At 52.0% G+C, this 15,967-nt stretch overlaps 1 protein-coding gene across 7 annotated transcripts in view; it reads left to right on the top strand.

Moving 5' to 3' along the window:
• EML2 (EMAP like 2) overlaps window positions 1-14,823 on the top strand; it is a 38,661-nt gene extending 23,838 nt beyond the window's left edge. For 6 of the 7 annotated variants that reach the window (XM_033223703.1, XM_033223702.1, XM_033223701.1 and 3 more), the window contains 10 exons: window positions 1,223-1,377; window positions 1,528-1,653; window positions 3,674-3,805; window positions 5,167-5,234; window positions 5,995-6,083; window positions 6,290-6,387; window positions 6,940-7,027; window positions 8,729-8,824; window positions 9,745-9,875; window positions 14,437-14,822. In XM_033223703.1, coding sequence (XP_033079594.1) covers window positions 1,223-1,377; window positions 1,528-1,653; window positions 3,674-3,805; window positions 5,167-5,234; window positions 5,995-6,083; window positions 6,290-6,387; window positions 6,940-7,027; window positions 8,729-8,824; window positions 9,745-9,875; window positions 14,437-14,562 — 1,109 coding nt within the window. In that variant the 3' untranslated portion in view covers window positions 14,563-14,822. Of the gene's footprint in view, window positions 1-1,222; window positions 1,378-1,527; window positions 1,654-3,673; window positions 3,806-5,166; window positions 5,235-5,994; window positions 6,084-6,289; window positions 6,388-6,939; window positions 7,028-8,728; window positions 8,825-9,744; window positions 9,876-14,436 lie in introns of all 7 variants that reach the window. The other variant, XR_004440419.1, reaches the window with a different exon arrangement.
• The last annotated feature ends 1,144 nt before the right edge of the window (window positions 14,824-15,967 follow it).

The raw sequence follows: 15,967 nt of genomic DNA, 5'->3' as shown, positions 1-15,967 counted from the left end.
GGTCTCAATCTCCTGACCTCATGATCTGCCCGCCTCTGCCTCCCAAAGTGCTGCGATTACCGGCATCAGCCACCGCGCTCAGCCAGCCTGCCCTCTCTTTTTAAAAAATTGTCTTTATTAGGTTGGGTGCCATAGTTCATGCCTGTAATCTTGGCACTTTGGGAGGCTGAAGCGGGCAGATCACTTGAGTCAAAGAGTTTGAGACCAGCCCGGCCAACAGAGTGAAACCCTGTCTCTACTAAAAATACAAAAATTAGCCGGGTGTGGTGGCACATGCCTGTAATCCCAGCTACTCCAGAGGCTGAGACATGAGAATCACTTAAACCCAGGAGGCAGAGGTTGCAGTGAGCCAAGATCGTGCCATTACACTCCAGCCTGGTCAACAGAGCAAGACTTTGTCTCAAAAAACAAAACAAAACAAAACAAAAAACAAGAGAGGGCAAATGATTGGATGAGAGGTGGGTTGATGGGTAGATGGCAGGGTGGCTGACTGGATGGATCAGTAGAGAGATGGGTGGATGAATGGGTAGGGTGATGAATGGATAGTCTGGTGGATGGATGGGTGATGAATGGATGAGTGGATAGTGTTCATCTAACAGACCAGTAGATAAGTGAGTGGATGGATGGACGGGTGGGTGTATGGGCCAAAGGATGGATGGATGGATGGGTAGATGTTAGTTCAGATGGTTTAATGAATGGATGATAAGGTATTATATTTGAGTGGGTATGTGGCAGTCGCTTGGGTGGTTGGGTGGGTGGAAGAGCAGATAGAAAGGTGGAAAAGTGGGGCCGGGCATGGTGGCTCATGCCTGTAATCCCAGCACTTAGGGAGGCCGAGGAGGGTGGATCATTTGAGGTCAGGAGTTTGAGACCAGCCTGGCCAACATGGTGAAACCCGTCTCTACTAGAAAAAAAATTAGCCAGGTGTGGTGGCGGGCACCTGTAATCCCAGCTACTTGGGAGGCTGAGGCAGGAGAATCGCTTGAACCTGGGAGGCAGAGGTTGAAGTGGTCCGAGGTAGCACCACTGCACTCCACTCCAGCCTGGGTGACAGAGAGACTCTGTCTCAAAAAAAAAAAAAAAGAAAAGAAAAGAAAAAGAAAAAGAAAGGTGGAAAGGTGGGTGAGAATGTATGGACATAGGCTTGAGAGTTCAAGATGCTTTCAGGGGTCAGCACAGGGGTCGCTTCTCCCTGTTGACCCTGCCCCTGGCCACCCTGCAGGTGGGAACCGTATCACACAGGCGGTGCTGGGCGCCCATGACGGTGGCGTGTTTGGGCTCTGCGCCCTGCGGGACGGGACGCTGGTGTCCGGAGGGGGCCGTGATCGGCGGGTGGTCCTGTGGGGTTCTGACTACAGCAAGCTGCAGGAAGTGGAGGTGAGGAGGGGCAGTGGGCTCAGATGGGGGTGGAGAGACCCCCCCATCTCACCAGGGCTGCCAACACCAGACCCTCCTCCCCACAGCATGTCACCCCACGCCCACCCCTGTGTGCATCCTACTCCTCTTCCCTCTTATCTGCCCACCTAGGTCCCCGAGGACTTTGGCCCTGTGCGCACTGTGGCAGAGGGCCACGGTGACACACTGTATGTGGGGACCACCCGCAATTCCATCCTGCAGGGCTCCGTGCACACAGGCTTCTCGCTGCTGGTCCAGGTGCGCCTCCCTCCACTTCACCCCTCCCTCTTCCCAACTCTTCCCTTGTCTTCCCTGCATTATCCACTCCTCCTCCCCACTCCTAGTTCTCCTCACCTCCCTGCTCTGTCCCTTCTCTGACCTGGCCCTGACCCAGGACCCCTTCCCAGGATCCAGCAACCAAGAGTTTAACTCCGAGCACAGCAGAGGGGCCCCAGGCCCCTGTTCCAACTGTGCTGCCTCCTGCCACTCTGATTGGGGGTGGCATCCTTCAGGTTGGTGAGTGTCCCTACAGGTTGTCCCATGGCTGCAGACACCCTGGCCACACACCTCTCGGTCTCCAGCTCCACAGATTGGGGAAGGCCCCGCTGCAGTCTGCTTGCATTTCTTCTCGAAGCTCAAATGCCTGCTCCTCCCTTCCTGGCCTCCTCCCTCCCTCCCTTATCCCCGACCCAATTAAAGAACTCACCTACCAGGAAACACTATATTTATACTTTTTTTTTTTTTTTTTTTTTTAATTTTTGAGACAGAGTCTTACTCTGTCACCCAGGCTGGAGCACAGTGGTACAATCTTGGCACATTGCAACCTCTGCCTCCCAGGTTCAAGAGCTTCTCCTGCCTTACCCTCCCGAGTAGCTGGAATTACAGGCATGTACCACCACACCCAGCTAATTTTTGTATTAGAAACAGGTTTTCACCATGTTAGCCAGGCTGGTCTCAGACTCCTGACCTCAGGTGATCCACCCACGTCAGCCTCCCAAAGAGCTGGGATTACAGGCATGAACCACTGCGCCCAGCCCACACTATTATATTGGCTATAATAATTATTAATTGTAATATTAATATTACTTTGGAACACCGAGGCAGGCCGATCACTTGACATCAGAAGTCGAGACCAGCCTGGGCAACATGGTGAAACACCATCTGTACTAAAAATACAAAACATTAGCTGGGCATGGTGGCATGTGCCTGTAATCCCAGTTACTCAAGAGGCTGAGGCAGAAGAATTGCTTGAACCTGGGAGGTGGAGGTTCCAATGAGCTGAGATCCTACCACTGCACTCAGCCTGGGTAACAGAGTGAGATCCCGTCTCAAAAAAAAACTTGTTATAAATAATAATAGTTAGACATTTCCATTTTGTGACCACATTCTCTGAATTATCCTTATGTTTAGCATTTTATTTATTTATTATATCACGCAGCCTGGAATGTAGTGGTGCCATTTCGGCTCACTGCAACCTCCATCTCCTGCGCTCAAGGGATCCTCCTGCCTCAGCTTCCAAAGTAGCTGGGACTACAGGTGTGCACCATCACACCTGGCAAATTTTTGTATTTTATGTAGAGATGGGATTTTGCCATGTTGCCCAGGCTGGTCTCGAACTCCTGAGCTCAAACAATCTTCCTGCCTCAGACTCCCAGAGTGCCAGGATTACCGGCCTGAGCCACCGTACCCGGCCAGCATTTTCCATCCATGATTTGAGTAAGCACAAGAATGCTATGAGGCACACATACCAATTGGCTCCATTTTACAGACGATCAAGCTGAGGTTCCAAGGAGATGTCACCTGCCTAGGTGACTGCCCTCGGTCAGTAATAGAAGGCCGAGGGTCAGAGCCATCAGGTTTAGTGCCCTCCATGAGGTCCCTCAGACCTCTGGGCTCTGTCTGGCTGCAGGCAGACTCCAGGAGGGCCTTCCCAGATCCTTGGAGCTGGAGACCTGGGAGATGTGTAGCCAGGGTGCAGCCTATTTGACCCCTGAGATCAAGCTCTGAGCCACCATGCCCTCCTGCCTCCCATTGTGCAAAGAAGAAAGCAGAGGTCCCTGGAGAAGGGGCAGGGTTTGCCTTGAGTCACACACTAGGGCATGGGTTCAGATGCCCAATCGAGGCCCCCTTCAGACACACCGGGAAAGGTCTTCCCTGGGTCCCGCTGGGGCAGGGTGAGTTATCCAGCACTTGTTGGATTAGGGTTGGGTTGGATTAGGGTTGGGTGGGAAAAGGCCAGGGCTGCTGTCTCCATCCTGCTGTCCTCCCTTTCCACCAGGGCCACGTGGAAGAGCTGTGGGGCCTGGCCACACACCCCAGTCAGGCCCAGTTTGTGACCTGTGGGCAGGATAAGCTGGTGCATCTGTGGAGCTCAGAGTCCCACCAGCCCCTGTGGAGCAGGATCATTGAGGTGAGGGGCCCGGGGACTGGAAACGCACCGTTCCAACAGAACTACCTTTCTCCATGTATCAGAGCTCAGCACATTAGACTGAAACCAAACAAGGTCTTTTTTTTTTTTTTTTTTTTTCTCTTTGAGATGGAGTCTCACTCTGTCACCCAGGCTGGAGGGCAATGGCATGATTTCGGCCCACAGCAACCTCCGCCTCCCGGGTTCAAGCAATTCTTCTGCCTCAGCCTCCCGAGTAGCTGGGATTCCAGGCACACACCACCACGCCCAGCTAATTTTTGTATTTTTAATAGAGACGGGGTTTCACCATGTTGGTGAGGCTGGTCTTGAACTGACCTCATGATCCGCCCACCTTGGCCTCCCAAAGTGCTGGGATTACAGACATGAGCCACCAAGCCTGGCCCAAACAAGGTCTTTTTAAGCAGGGTGGGGGTTTTGTCCAGGGAACTGGGTGCTTAGAAGCTCTCTCAGAAGGGTTGGAGGAGTAGGTTCCTGACTGGAAGGGAACCCAGGATGACACAGAACCATCCTATTGGGAGCTGCCATGAGGAGCGGGGAGTCAGGAGCCGCTGAGTTCAAGGAAGGTGTGACTGCTGCAACAGTCAAGTGTAGAGCTACACTGTCCCATAGGGTAACCACTGGCCACACATGGCTATTCACAATTAATCAAAATGTAAACAGAATAAAAATTTCAGCTGGGTGTGGTGGCTCACACCTGTAATCCCAGCACTTTAGGAGGCCGAGGCAGGTAGATTGTGTGAATCCAGGAGTTTGAGACCAACCTGGGCAACATGGCAAAACCCCATCTCTACAAAAAGTGAAAAAAAAAAAAAAAAATCAGCCGGGCGTGGTGGTGGGTGCCTGTCATGTCAGCTACTTGGGAAGCTGAGGCAGGAGAATTGCTTGAACTTGGGAGGCAGAGGTTGTAGTGAGCTGAGACTGTGCCACTGCACTCCAGCCTGGGCGACAGAGCAAAACTCCATCTCAAAAAAATAAATAAAAATTTTAAAAAAATAAAAATAAAAAGAGTCTTAAAATTCTGGATGCCCTTTGTCCCAGCATTCCCACATCTAGGAAATTATCTAAAGAAGTTGTCTTGGATGAATAAAGCTGTGGGAATTTAGGAGTAAGGAAGGATCCTGGGACAGTGGTGACAGGAGGAATGTTTTCTGTTCGGGCTAACATGTTACAGGAATGGAAAGAGGAATGGCTGCCATGGTGTCTGGGGCGGTGGTGTCCCAAAGGGCAGCAGAGGCAGGGGAGAGCCCTCATCCCAAGATTAGACTTGGCCCTGAGGCAGGAGAATGGCCAGATGGACATGGGGCCCCAGCTCTGAGCCCTGCCTCTTCTCTCTCCCTTCTCAGGACCCTGCCCGCTCAGCCGGCTTCCACCCCAGTGGCTCCGTCCTGGCTGTGGGTACAGTGACTGGCAGGTAAAGCTGAGGAGAGCATTTCGGGAGGGCTTCTCTGCTCCCTGGGTAACTGGCCCTTCTTCCTTCTCTCCTACTTGCCCAAATCCCACTATTTAGTGAGCCCCGATCCCTCAATATTCCTCTGGCTCACTGCAGCCTCTGCCTCCCAGGTTCAAGGGATTCTCCTGCCTCAGCTTCCCAAGTAGCTGGGATTACAGGTGGCCACCACTATGCCTGGCTAATTTTTTTGATTTTTAGTAGGGATGGGGTTTCACCATGTTGGCCAGGCTGGTCTCGAACTCCTGACCTCAAGTGATCCACCTGCCTCAGCCTCCCAAAGTGCTGGGATTACAGGCGTGAGCCACTGCACCTGGCCTTGTTTTGTTTGGGATAGAATCTTGCTCTGTTGCCCAGGCTGGAGTCCTGTGGCACGATCCCAGCTCACGCCAACCTCTGCCTCCCAGGTTCAAGCAATTCTCGTGCCTCAGCCCCCCGAGTAGCTGGGATTACAAGCACATGCGCCACCACGCCCGGCTAATTTTTGTATTTTTAGTAGAGACGGGGTTTCGCTATGTTGGCCAGACTGATTTTGAACTCTTGACCTCAAGTGATCCACCCGCCTCGGCCTCCCAAAGTGCTGGGATTATAGGCCTGAGCCACCGTGCCCAGCCCAGATCTTTTCTGGGGTCCTTCTGATCCCTCCCTCAGACCCCACAGATTGCGGCCCCTCTCTGTCAGATCATCTCACCCCTCCTCCCCCCACCACGCCCTCTCCTTCAAGATGGCTGCTGCTGGACACGGAGACCCATGACCTGGTGGCTATCCACACAGACGGCAATGAACAGATCTCAGTGGTCAAATTCTCCCCAGGTAAGCGGCAGGCCTGGGACACCCAAGCGGCAGGGCCAGGGGACAGAGGCTCAGAGTTCTTGGCAGGGGGAGGGGTGGAGCCTTCGAAGGGAGGCCTATGAGGGATGCAGTGGGGATGGAGCTGGGGACTGTTGAGGGGGCTGAGTCTGGGCGAGGAGGGGGCAGAGCCTGGGTGCCTCCTCATAGCCCCCCTCCCCCTCCCCCAGACGGGGCGTACCTGGCCGTGGGCTCCCACGACAACTTGGTGTACGTGTACACGGTGGACCAGGGCGGCCGCAAGGTCAGCCGCCTGGGCAAGTGCTCGGTGAGTGGGCAGTGGCCCCCAGCCCGCGCCGCCACCCCGCCCAGGGGGTGCAGAATTAACCAATTTTCTACCTCAAGGGAGCGCAGCTTTCAACACTCAACTGACTGCCCTGATCAGAGCAAGGAGTCTTGGCCCCGCCCACACATTCACCACCTCGTGTGTTCTAAGCCCGCCCCTTTGTGTAGCCCCGCCCCACGTGCTAAGCTCCCCATCTGTGTAGCCCCGCCCCTCACGTTCCGAGACCGCCCCTCTGTGTAGCCCCGCCCCTCACATTCAAAGCCAGCTCCTCCGTGTCTAGCTCTGCCCACCTGTTCTAAACTCCCATTGTGTTCTAAGTGCTTTTTGTCTAGCCCTGCCCATCACAGTCTGGCCCCGCCCACAGTAGTCTGGCCCTGCCCCCACACTCCAAAGGCCTGTGGATCCTTCCTTTAGTCCCCTTGTGTTCTTGCCCTACCTCTGTATCTGACCTTCCACTTTCCTGATTTAATCCTGTCCCCCTCTCCTTGGTTCCGCCCTCTGCAGCTCTAACACCATCCCTTCCCTCCCCCGCAGGGCCATTCCAGTTTTATCACCCACCTGGATTGGGCCCAGGACAGCAGCTGCTTTGTCACCAACTCCGGGGACTATGAGATTCTGTACTGTGAGTTCTCCGGGACCCAGAGATATTTCTTCCTCCGTCTCATTTGCAGACTTCCCTGAATTCTGGGACAGGAGGCAGGGGCTTCAGGTCTCGCTCCCTTAGTATTCAAGGCTGGTTCTGATTTGGAATTCAGGGACTGCTGGCTTATTTTCCCCCTGGTGTACCCCACTTTTAGTCAATTCCTCCCCTTTCTGGTTGGATGAGTAGGATGCAGGGATGCAGGTTTCTTTTTTACATTTTTTAATTTTTAATTTTTATTTATTATTATTATTGTTACATATTTTTTGAGACGGAGTCTTGCTCTGTCCCCCAGGCTGGAATGCAGTGGTGCGATCTCCGCTCACTGCAAGCTCCGCCTCCTGGGTTCAAGTGATTCTCCTGCTTCAGCCTCCCGAGTAGCTGAGATTATAGGCGCCTGCCACCACACCCGGCTAATTTTTTAGTAGAGACGGGGTTTCACCGTGTTAGCCAGGATGGTCTCAATCTCCTGACCTCGTGATCCGCCCACTCAGCCTCCCAAAGTGCTGGAATTACAGGTGTGAGCCACCGCGCCCAGCTGTTTAATTTTTATTTTTTGAGATGGAGTCCCACTGTGTTGCTCAGGCTGGAGGGCAGTGGCACCATTTTGGCTCACTGCAGCCTCCACCTCCCAGGTTCAAGCCATTCTCCTGCCTCAGCATCCCAAGTAGCTGGGATTACAGGAGCACACCACTATGCCCAGCTAATATTTCTGTTTGTATTTTTTTTTTTTTCTGAGACGGAGTCTCACTCTGTCGCCCAGGCTGGAGTGCAGTGGCCGGATCTCAGCTCTATTGCAAGCTCCGCCTCCCGGGTTCATGCCATTCTCCTGCCTCAGCCTCCCAAGTAGCTGGGACTACAGGCGCCCGCCACCTCGCCCGGCTAGTTTTTTGTATTTTTTAGTAGAGACGGGGTTTCACTGTGTTAGCCAGGATGGTCTCGATCTCCTGACCTCGTGATCCGCCTGTCTCGGCCTCCCAAAGTGCTGGGATTACAGGCTTGAGCCACTGCGCCCGGCCTGTATTTTTTTTTTTTTTGGAATGGAGTTTCCCTCTTGTCTCCCAGGCTGGAATGCAGTGGTGTGATCTCGGCTCACTGCAGCCGCCATCTCCCAGGTTCAAGCGATTCTCCTGCCTCAGCCTCCTGAGTAGCTGGGATTACAGGTGTCTGCCACTACGCCCAGCTTTTTTTTTTTTTTTTTTTTTGTATTTTTAGTAGAAATGGGGTTTCCCCATGTTGGCCACGATGGTCTTAAACCCTGACCTCAGGTGATCTGCCTGCCTCGGATTCCCAGAGTACTGGGATTACAGGCATGAGCCACCACACCCGGCCTAATTTTTGTATTTTTAGTAGAGATGGGATTTCAGCATCTAGGCCAGGCTGGTCTCGAACTCCTGACCTCAGGTGATCCAACGGGATGTGGTGGCTCATGCTGCCTCCTGGGATTACAGACATGAGCCACCACGCCCTGCCAGATGCAGGTTTCAAAGCAGATGCTCCCGCTTATGCTGCTGGCTGTGAAGACCCAGCATGCAGCCTTCTCAACCAGTCCTGACAGGTGGAATGAGCCCTGGGACCTTAGCCTCCTCTGTCTTGGACCTCAGCTCCCATTATCTAAGAAAGGGATGGGTTTACTGCGTAGTTCTTCCAACTCTGAATGTCTCCTCCCATTTTCTGCCCCAGGGGACCCGGCTACCTGTAAGCAGATCACCAGTGCAGATGCTGTGAGGAACGTGGAGTGGGCCACAGCTACTTGTGTCCTGGGGTTTGGGGTGTTTGGTGAGTTCTGGAATGAGAGAGGTCTCACTGAGGACAGGAGTTCTGAGAGACATCCCCGCTGGTGGTTTCCAGAGTCTTACTGCTTACCTCCAGTGTGGGAAGCTCACTCCTTTACTGCATGTGGGCTGTGTTTGTGTAAGAGGAAAGGGTAGAGTGAGATGACTGGTTAGAGCTGTAATAAAATGAAACCAAATGGGCATGGTAACTGGCCAGGAGAGACCACACTGCTGGTGCCCTAGCCACCCCTTCATTCAGGCACGAAATCAGCGAACACATACTCCCTGAGCAGTTCTGTGCCCGCCATGGGCTTGGCAGTGACCATGACTGAGGGCCCTGCTCTCCTGGGGCTCTCAGTCCAGTTGAGGAGGCAGACTTGTCCCCAGACGGTGATGACCCAGAGTGAGCAGGGCTGGGACAGGGAAACCCAGGGTAGGGCATCTGGCCTAGTCTTGGAGGGAATCAGGGAGGGCTTCCTGGAGGAAGAGACATCTGAGCTAGGACCTGGAGGATGAGCAGTTACTTTCCAGGGCAGTGAAGAAGGAAAGCGGTCTCTAGGCAAAGGGAATAGCACATACAAAAGCCCAGGCGTGACACAGAGCGTGGCATTCGGAGAAATGCAGGGAGGCAGGGTGGCTATAACGGGAGCACTGATGAGGGATGAGGCTGGAGCAGTGCATGGAGCCCGCTGAGGCTTAGAACCATAGACCTTCTTCTAAGGTCACCAGGGAGCCATGGAAGGGTTTTGAGCAGAGCAGGGGCAGGCTCAGATTCACATTTTAAGAAGGTCATTCTGAGTCGTATCCTTGGATAGATACAGGCTAGGTTGGAACAACTTAGGGTGGCTGGTGTGGCAGTCTGCTCCTCTCGGCAGTCCCTGGCTCCAGCTGACATCTTACAACTTACCTCCATCTTGCCCACAGGGATCTGGTCTGAGGGGGCGGACGGCACTGATATCAACGCTGTGGCCCGCTCCCATGATGGGAAGTTGCTGGCTTCAGCGGATGACTTTGGCAAAGTTCACCTATTTAGCTACCCTTGCTGTCAGCCTCGAGTGAGTCCCTTGGGGAGATGGGGGTGGACAGGGGTCGCAAGCAGGGGTGGGGACAAGATTCAGGCAGCTCTGGTCCAACCCCACCCCTTCTCTAAGCCTCAGTTTCCCCATCTGTACAAGGAGGACAGTGGTCTTGATCCCAAGGGCCTTTCTTAATCCAAAGGTGGATGAATTTCAGAGTGTGCCATGCTGAAGACATGGTTCTCTTTTTTTTTGAGATGGAGTCTCGCGCTGTTGCCCAGGCTGGAGTTCAGTGGTGTGATCTCGGCTCCCTGCAAGCTCCGCCTTCCGGGTTCACGCCATTCTCCTGCCTCAGCCTCCCGAGTAGCTGGGACTACAGGCGCCCGCCACCACGCCTGGCTAATTTTTTGTATTTTTAGTAAAGACAGGGTTTCACCATGGTCTCGATCTCCTGACCTCGTGATCCACCCGCCTTGGCCTCCCAAAGTGCTGGGATTACAGGCGTGAGCCACCGTGCCCAGCCGAAGACGTGGTTCTCGAAAATTCTGAGCAACTGCAATTCTGAGCTCTTTGGTTCTTTTATCCTTGTTAACTCAGTAAATATTTATTGAGCACCTACTATGTACCTGGGCACAGGATATACAACCAGATCTTACAAGTTTTTAAGGGAGGCCAAGGTCAGGTGCAGTGGCTCACACCTGTAATCGCAACACTTTGCAAGACTGAGGCAGGAGGATCGCTTGAGGCCAGGAGTTCAAGACCAGCCTGGGCAACAAAGTGAGACCCCCATCTCTATAAAACACACATGGTGGTGCATGTGTGTTTTATACCATGGTGGTGCACGCCTGTAGTCCCAGCTACAAGAAAGTCTGAGGTGGGAGGATTGCTAGCCCAGGAGGTTGAGGCTGCAGTGAGCCATGATTGCACCACTGTACTCTAGCCTAGGCGACAGAGCAAGACTTTGTCTCAACACAAAGACGAAAACAAACAAACAAAAAAGCTGGACGTTAATTTTACCATTCTCTGGTTCTAACAGAAGAGGGGTTTTTTCAGCATTTTCCTAGGAAATTTTCATGCATAAAAGCAGAAAGACTAGTACAGTGACCCCTCCTGTACCTGTTACCGATGTTCAACTATTACCAAATTTGGTATATTTATTTCATTTGTTTCTTCTTTCTTCTTTCTCTTCTTTTTTTATTTTTGAGACAGGGTCTCACTCTGTTGCCCAGGCTGGAGTGCAGTGGCATGGCACAATCTCGGCTCACTGCAGCCTTGACCTCCTGGACTCAAGTGGTCCTCCCACCTCAGCCTTCTGAGTAGTTAGGACTACAGGCGTGCATCACCACACCTGGCCAATTTTTGTATTTTTGATAGAGATAGGGTCCCTGCTGCCCAGGCTGGTCTTGATCTCCTGGACTTGAGCAATCCTCCCCACCTTAGTTTCCCAAAGTGCTGGGATTACAGGAATGAGCCACAGCACCTGTCCTGGTCTGTAGTTTTAAGAAACTGCATATGTAGCCGAGTGTGGTGGCTCATGCCTGTAATCCCAGCATTTTGGGATGCCAAGGTGATGGACCACCTGAGGTCAGGAGTTTGAGACCAGCCTGACCAATATGGCGAAACCCCAACTCTACTAAAAATACAAAAATTAGCTGGACGTGGTGGCAGGTGCCTGTAATCCCAGCTACTCAGGAGGCTGAGGCAGGAGAATCGTTTGAACCCGGGAAGCGAAGGTTGCGGTGAGCCAGGATCATGCCACTGCACTCCACTAAGCGACACTGCACTGAGCAACAGAGTGACAGAGTGAGACTCTGTCTCAAAAAAAAAAAAAAAAAAAAAACAAAAATTAGTCAGGCCTGGTGGTGCATGACTGTAATCCCAGCTACTGGGGAGGGTGAGGCAGAAGAATTGCCTGAACCCGGGAGGCAGAAGCTGTAGTGAGCCAAGATCGTGCCATTTTACTCCAGCCTGAGCGACAGCAAGGCTCTGTCTTAAAAAAAAAAAAAAAAAAAAAAAAAACCACACACACAAAAACACATAGGTTATCTTTTAGCCCTCTAAATTGAGCATTCATGTCTAAAAAAATAAGGATAATTCTGGCCGGTCACGGTGGCTCATGCCTGTAATCCCAGCACTTTGGGAGGCCGAGGCAGGTGGATCACCTGAGGTCAAGAGTTCAAGACTAGCCTGGTCAACATGGTGAAACCCCGTCTCTACTAAAAATGCAAAAAAGGCTGGGCGCGGTGGCTCAAGCCTGTAATCCCAGCACTTTGGGAGGCCGAGACGGGCTGATCACGAGGTCAGGAGATCGAGACTAGCCTGGCTAACATGGTGAAACCCCGTCTCTACTAAAAAATACAAAAAACTAGCCGGGCAAGGTGGCGGGCGCCTATAGTCCCAGCTACACGGGAGGCTGAGGCAGGAGAATGGCGTGAACCCGGAAGGCGGAGCTTGCAGTGAGCTGAGATCCGGCCACTGCACTCCAGCCCCGGCGACAGAGCAAGACTCCGTCTCAAAAAAAAAAAAAGTGCAAAAAAATGAGTCGTGGGTGGTGGTGGGCGCCTGTGATCCCAGCTACACAGGAGACTGAGGCATGAGAAATCACTTGAACTTGGGAGGCAGAGGTTGCAGTGAGCTGAGATTGCACCACTACACTCCAACCTGGGCAAAAGAGTGAGACTCTGTCTCAAAATAATAATAATAATAATAAAAAGAAGAAGAATTCTTACATATCCACAAGCCTCTGACCACTCCTACTCATTAACATTAATTTCTTCTTCTTTTTTTTTTTTTTTTTTTGAGACAGAATTTCGCTCTTGTTGCCCAGGCTGGAGTGCAATGGCCCGATCTCAGCTTGCTGCAACCTCCGCCTCCCAGGTTCAAGCGATTCTCCTGCCTCAGCCTGCCAAGTAGCTGGGATTACAGGCTTGCGCCACCATGCCTGGCTAATTTTGTATTTTTTAAATAGAGACAGGGTTTCTCCACGTTGGTCAGGCTGGTCTTGAATTGCCAACCTCGGGGGATCTGCCTGTCTCGGCCTCCCAAAGTGCTGGGATTACAGGCGTGAGCCACCGCGCCCGGCAACATTAATTTCTTTTTTTTTTTTTTTTTTTTTTTTTTTGAGACGGAGTCTCGCTCTGTCGCCCAGGCTGGACTGCAGTGGCCAGATCTCGGCTCACTGTAAGCTCCGCCTCCTGGGTTCACGCCATTCTCCTGCCTCAGCCTCCCGAGTAGCTGGGACTACAGGCGCCTGCCACCTCGCCCGGCTAGTTTTTTTGAATTTTTTAGTAGAGACGGGGTTTCGCCGTGTTAGCCAGGATGGTCTCGATCTCCTGACCTCGTGATCCACCCGTCTCGGCCTCCCAAAGTGCTGGGATTACAGGCTTGAGCCACCGCGCCCGGCCAACATTAATTTCTTATATGCCTCATCCCTAGGGAGGCAAAAACAAAACATCAATTCCTAAATATGATCTCATAGCCAGTACATATTCACATGTCCCTGATGTGCCCCAGACTGGCCTTCTACGGTTGGTTTGTCTGAATCAGGGTCCAAACTGCATTTGCTTATGTCTCAAATCTCAGCATGTAGAACAGCCTTCCCCATGTGCATGCTGTTTCTTGCATTTATGCCATTAACTTGTTCAATAAACCAATTCAGTTGCCCTGCTGGGTTTTTTGTTGGTTTGTTTTTGTTTTTTTGACAGTCTACCTCTGTCGCCCAGGCTGAAGTGCAGTGGCATGCTCTCGGCTCACTGTGACCTCCGCCGCCTGGGTTCAAGTGATTGTCATGCCTCAGCCGCCCAAGTAGTTGGGGCTACAGATGTGTGCCACCACACCCAGCTAATTTTTTGTATTTTTAGTAGAAACTGGGTTTCACCACATTGGCCAGGCTGGTCTCGAACTCATGACCTCAAGTAATCCACCTCCACCTCGGCCTCCCAAAGTGCTGGAATTGCAGGCGTGAGCCACCACACGCAGCTCTTCTGTTGGTTCCTTTTTTTTTTTGAGATGGAGTCTCACTCTGTCGCCAGGCTAGAGTGCAGTGTCACAATTTCGGCTCGCTGCAACCTCCAACTCCCTGGTTCAAGCGATTCTCCTGCCTCAGCCTCCGAAGTAGCTCAGATTACACCACGCCCAGCTAATTTTTATATTTTTAGTAGAGACGGGGTTTCACCATGTTGGCCAGGATGGTCTTGATCTCCTGACCTTGTGATCCTCCTGCCTTGGCCTCCCAAAGTGCTGGGATTACAGGCGTGAGCCACCGCACCTGGCCTCCGTTGATTCTTCAAGGGCTTATTAGCCCTGGCAACATTGGGACACCCCATCGCTATGAAAGTAAAAAAAATTAGCCAGGTATGGTGGCGCATATCTGTGATCCCAGCTACTCGGGAGACTGAGGTGGGAGGATCCCTTGAGCCCAGGAGGTTGAGGCTGCATTGAAGCTGTGCTCATGCCTCAGTGACTTCACTCTAACCTAAGTGATTTAAAAAAAAAAAAAAAAAAGGAAGAGCAGAGACGAACTGGGTCAAGACAAGATGACCATGATAGAGTGGCATTGTCCCCACTGACCTTTCTTCACTTACTTCTTTCCTTGTAACAGGCCCTCAGCCACAAGTACGGTGGACACAGCAGCCACGTGACAAATGTGGCCTTCTTGTGGGATGACAGCATGGCCCTGACCACGGGGGGCAAGGACACCAGTGTGCTACAGTGGCGGGTGGTCTGATGAGGCCAGGGAAGAGTCAGGTGTCAGGGCAGGAATTCTATTTTCGGGAGATGTCTATTGCCGTGTAGAGTAATATATACCCAGAGTATGTCTATAGCAGAGGGGTTTATGGGGGCGGGAGGGTAGACTGACAGAAGTCTCTATTTATCCGGGTGGGATGAGGGAATCACATTGCGTTGGGTATCCACTGGTGTTTGGTTTGGGGTGTTTTTTAAGTTTTTTCTTTTATATCATCCAGAAATAAAGACACGTGCACTATGGTGTGTCTGGGTCTGTGTATTTGTATGGTGTGTGCCTACACAGTTGTGTATGTGTATGGATGTGTGTGTGTATTAGTGTATTAGCCCATTTTCATGCTGCTGATAAAGACACACCTGAGACTGGGTAATTTACAAAAAAAAAAAAAAGAGGTCTATTGGACTTACAGTTCCATGTGCCTGGGGAGGCCTCACAATCATGGTGGATGATGAAAGGCACAGCTCACATGACTGCAGAGAAGAGAAGAGATCTTGTGCAGAGAAATGCCACTCGTTTTTTGTTTTTTTTTTTTGGGACGGAGTTTTGCTCTGTCACCCAGGCTGGAGTGCAGTAGTGCCATCTCGGCTCACTGCAGGCTCCGCCTCCTGGGTTTACTTACGCCATTCTCCTGCCTCAGCCTCCTGAGTAGCTGGGACTATAGGTGCCCACCACCACGCCCAGCTAATTTTTTGTATTTTTAGTAGAGACAGGATTTCACCATGTTAGCCAGGATGGTCTCGATCTCCTGACTTCGTGATCCGCCCACCTCGGCCTCGCAGAGTGCTGGGATTACAGGCGTGAGCCACTGTGCCCGGCCAAAATGCCACTTTGTAAAACCATCAGATCTTGTGAGACTCATTCACTATCACAAGAACAGCATGTGAAAGACCTTCCCCAAGATTTAATTACCTCCCACCAGTTCCGTCCCACAACACCTGGGAATTCAAGATGAGATTTGGGTGGGGACCCCGCCAAACCATATCAGTGTGTTACAGTGCTTGTGATGAGGGACCATTGTTATTTAGGTCTTCATTGGAAGCAAGCAATAGAAACCATCTTGCTCTAACTTGGATTAAAATAAAACTTTCTGGCCCGGTGCGGTGGCCCACACCTGTAATCCCAGCACTCTGGGAAGCTGAGGCAGGTGGATCACTTGAAGTTAGGAGTTCCAGACCAGCCTGGCCAACATGGTGAAACCCTATCTCTATTAAAAAATACAAAACAAGGCCGGGCGCAGTGGCTCAAGCCTGTAATCCCAGCACTTTGGGAGGCCGAGACGGGTGGATCACGAGGTCAGGAGATCGAGACCATCCTGGCTAACACGGTGAAACCCCGTCTCTACTAAAAAATACAAAAAACTAGCCGGGCGAGGTGGCGGGCGCCTGTA

The sequence above is a fragment of the Trachypithecus francoisi genome, unplaced genomic scaffold (genome assembly GCF_009764315.1).
Source record: "Trachypithecus francoisi isolate TF-2019V2 unplaced genomic scaffold, Tfra_2.0 Lachesis_group12, whole genome shotgun sequence".
NCBI lineage: Eukaryota > Metazoa > Chordata > Mammalia > Primates > Cercopithecidae > Trachypithecus > Trachypithecus francoisi.
This window is presented reverse-complemented; position numbering and strand designations above follow the sequence as displayed.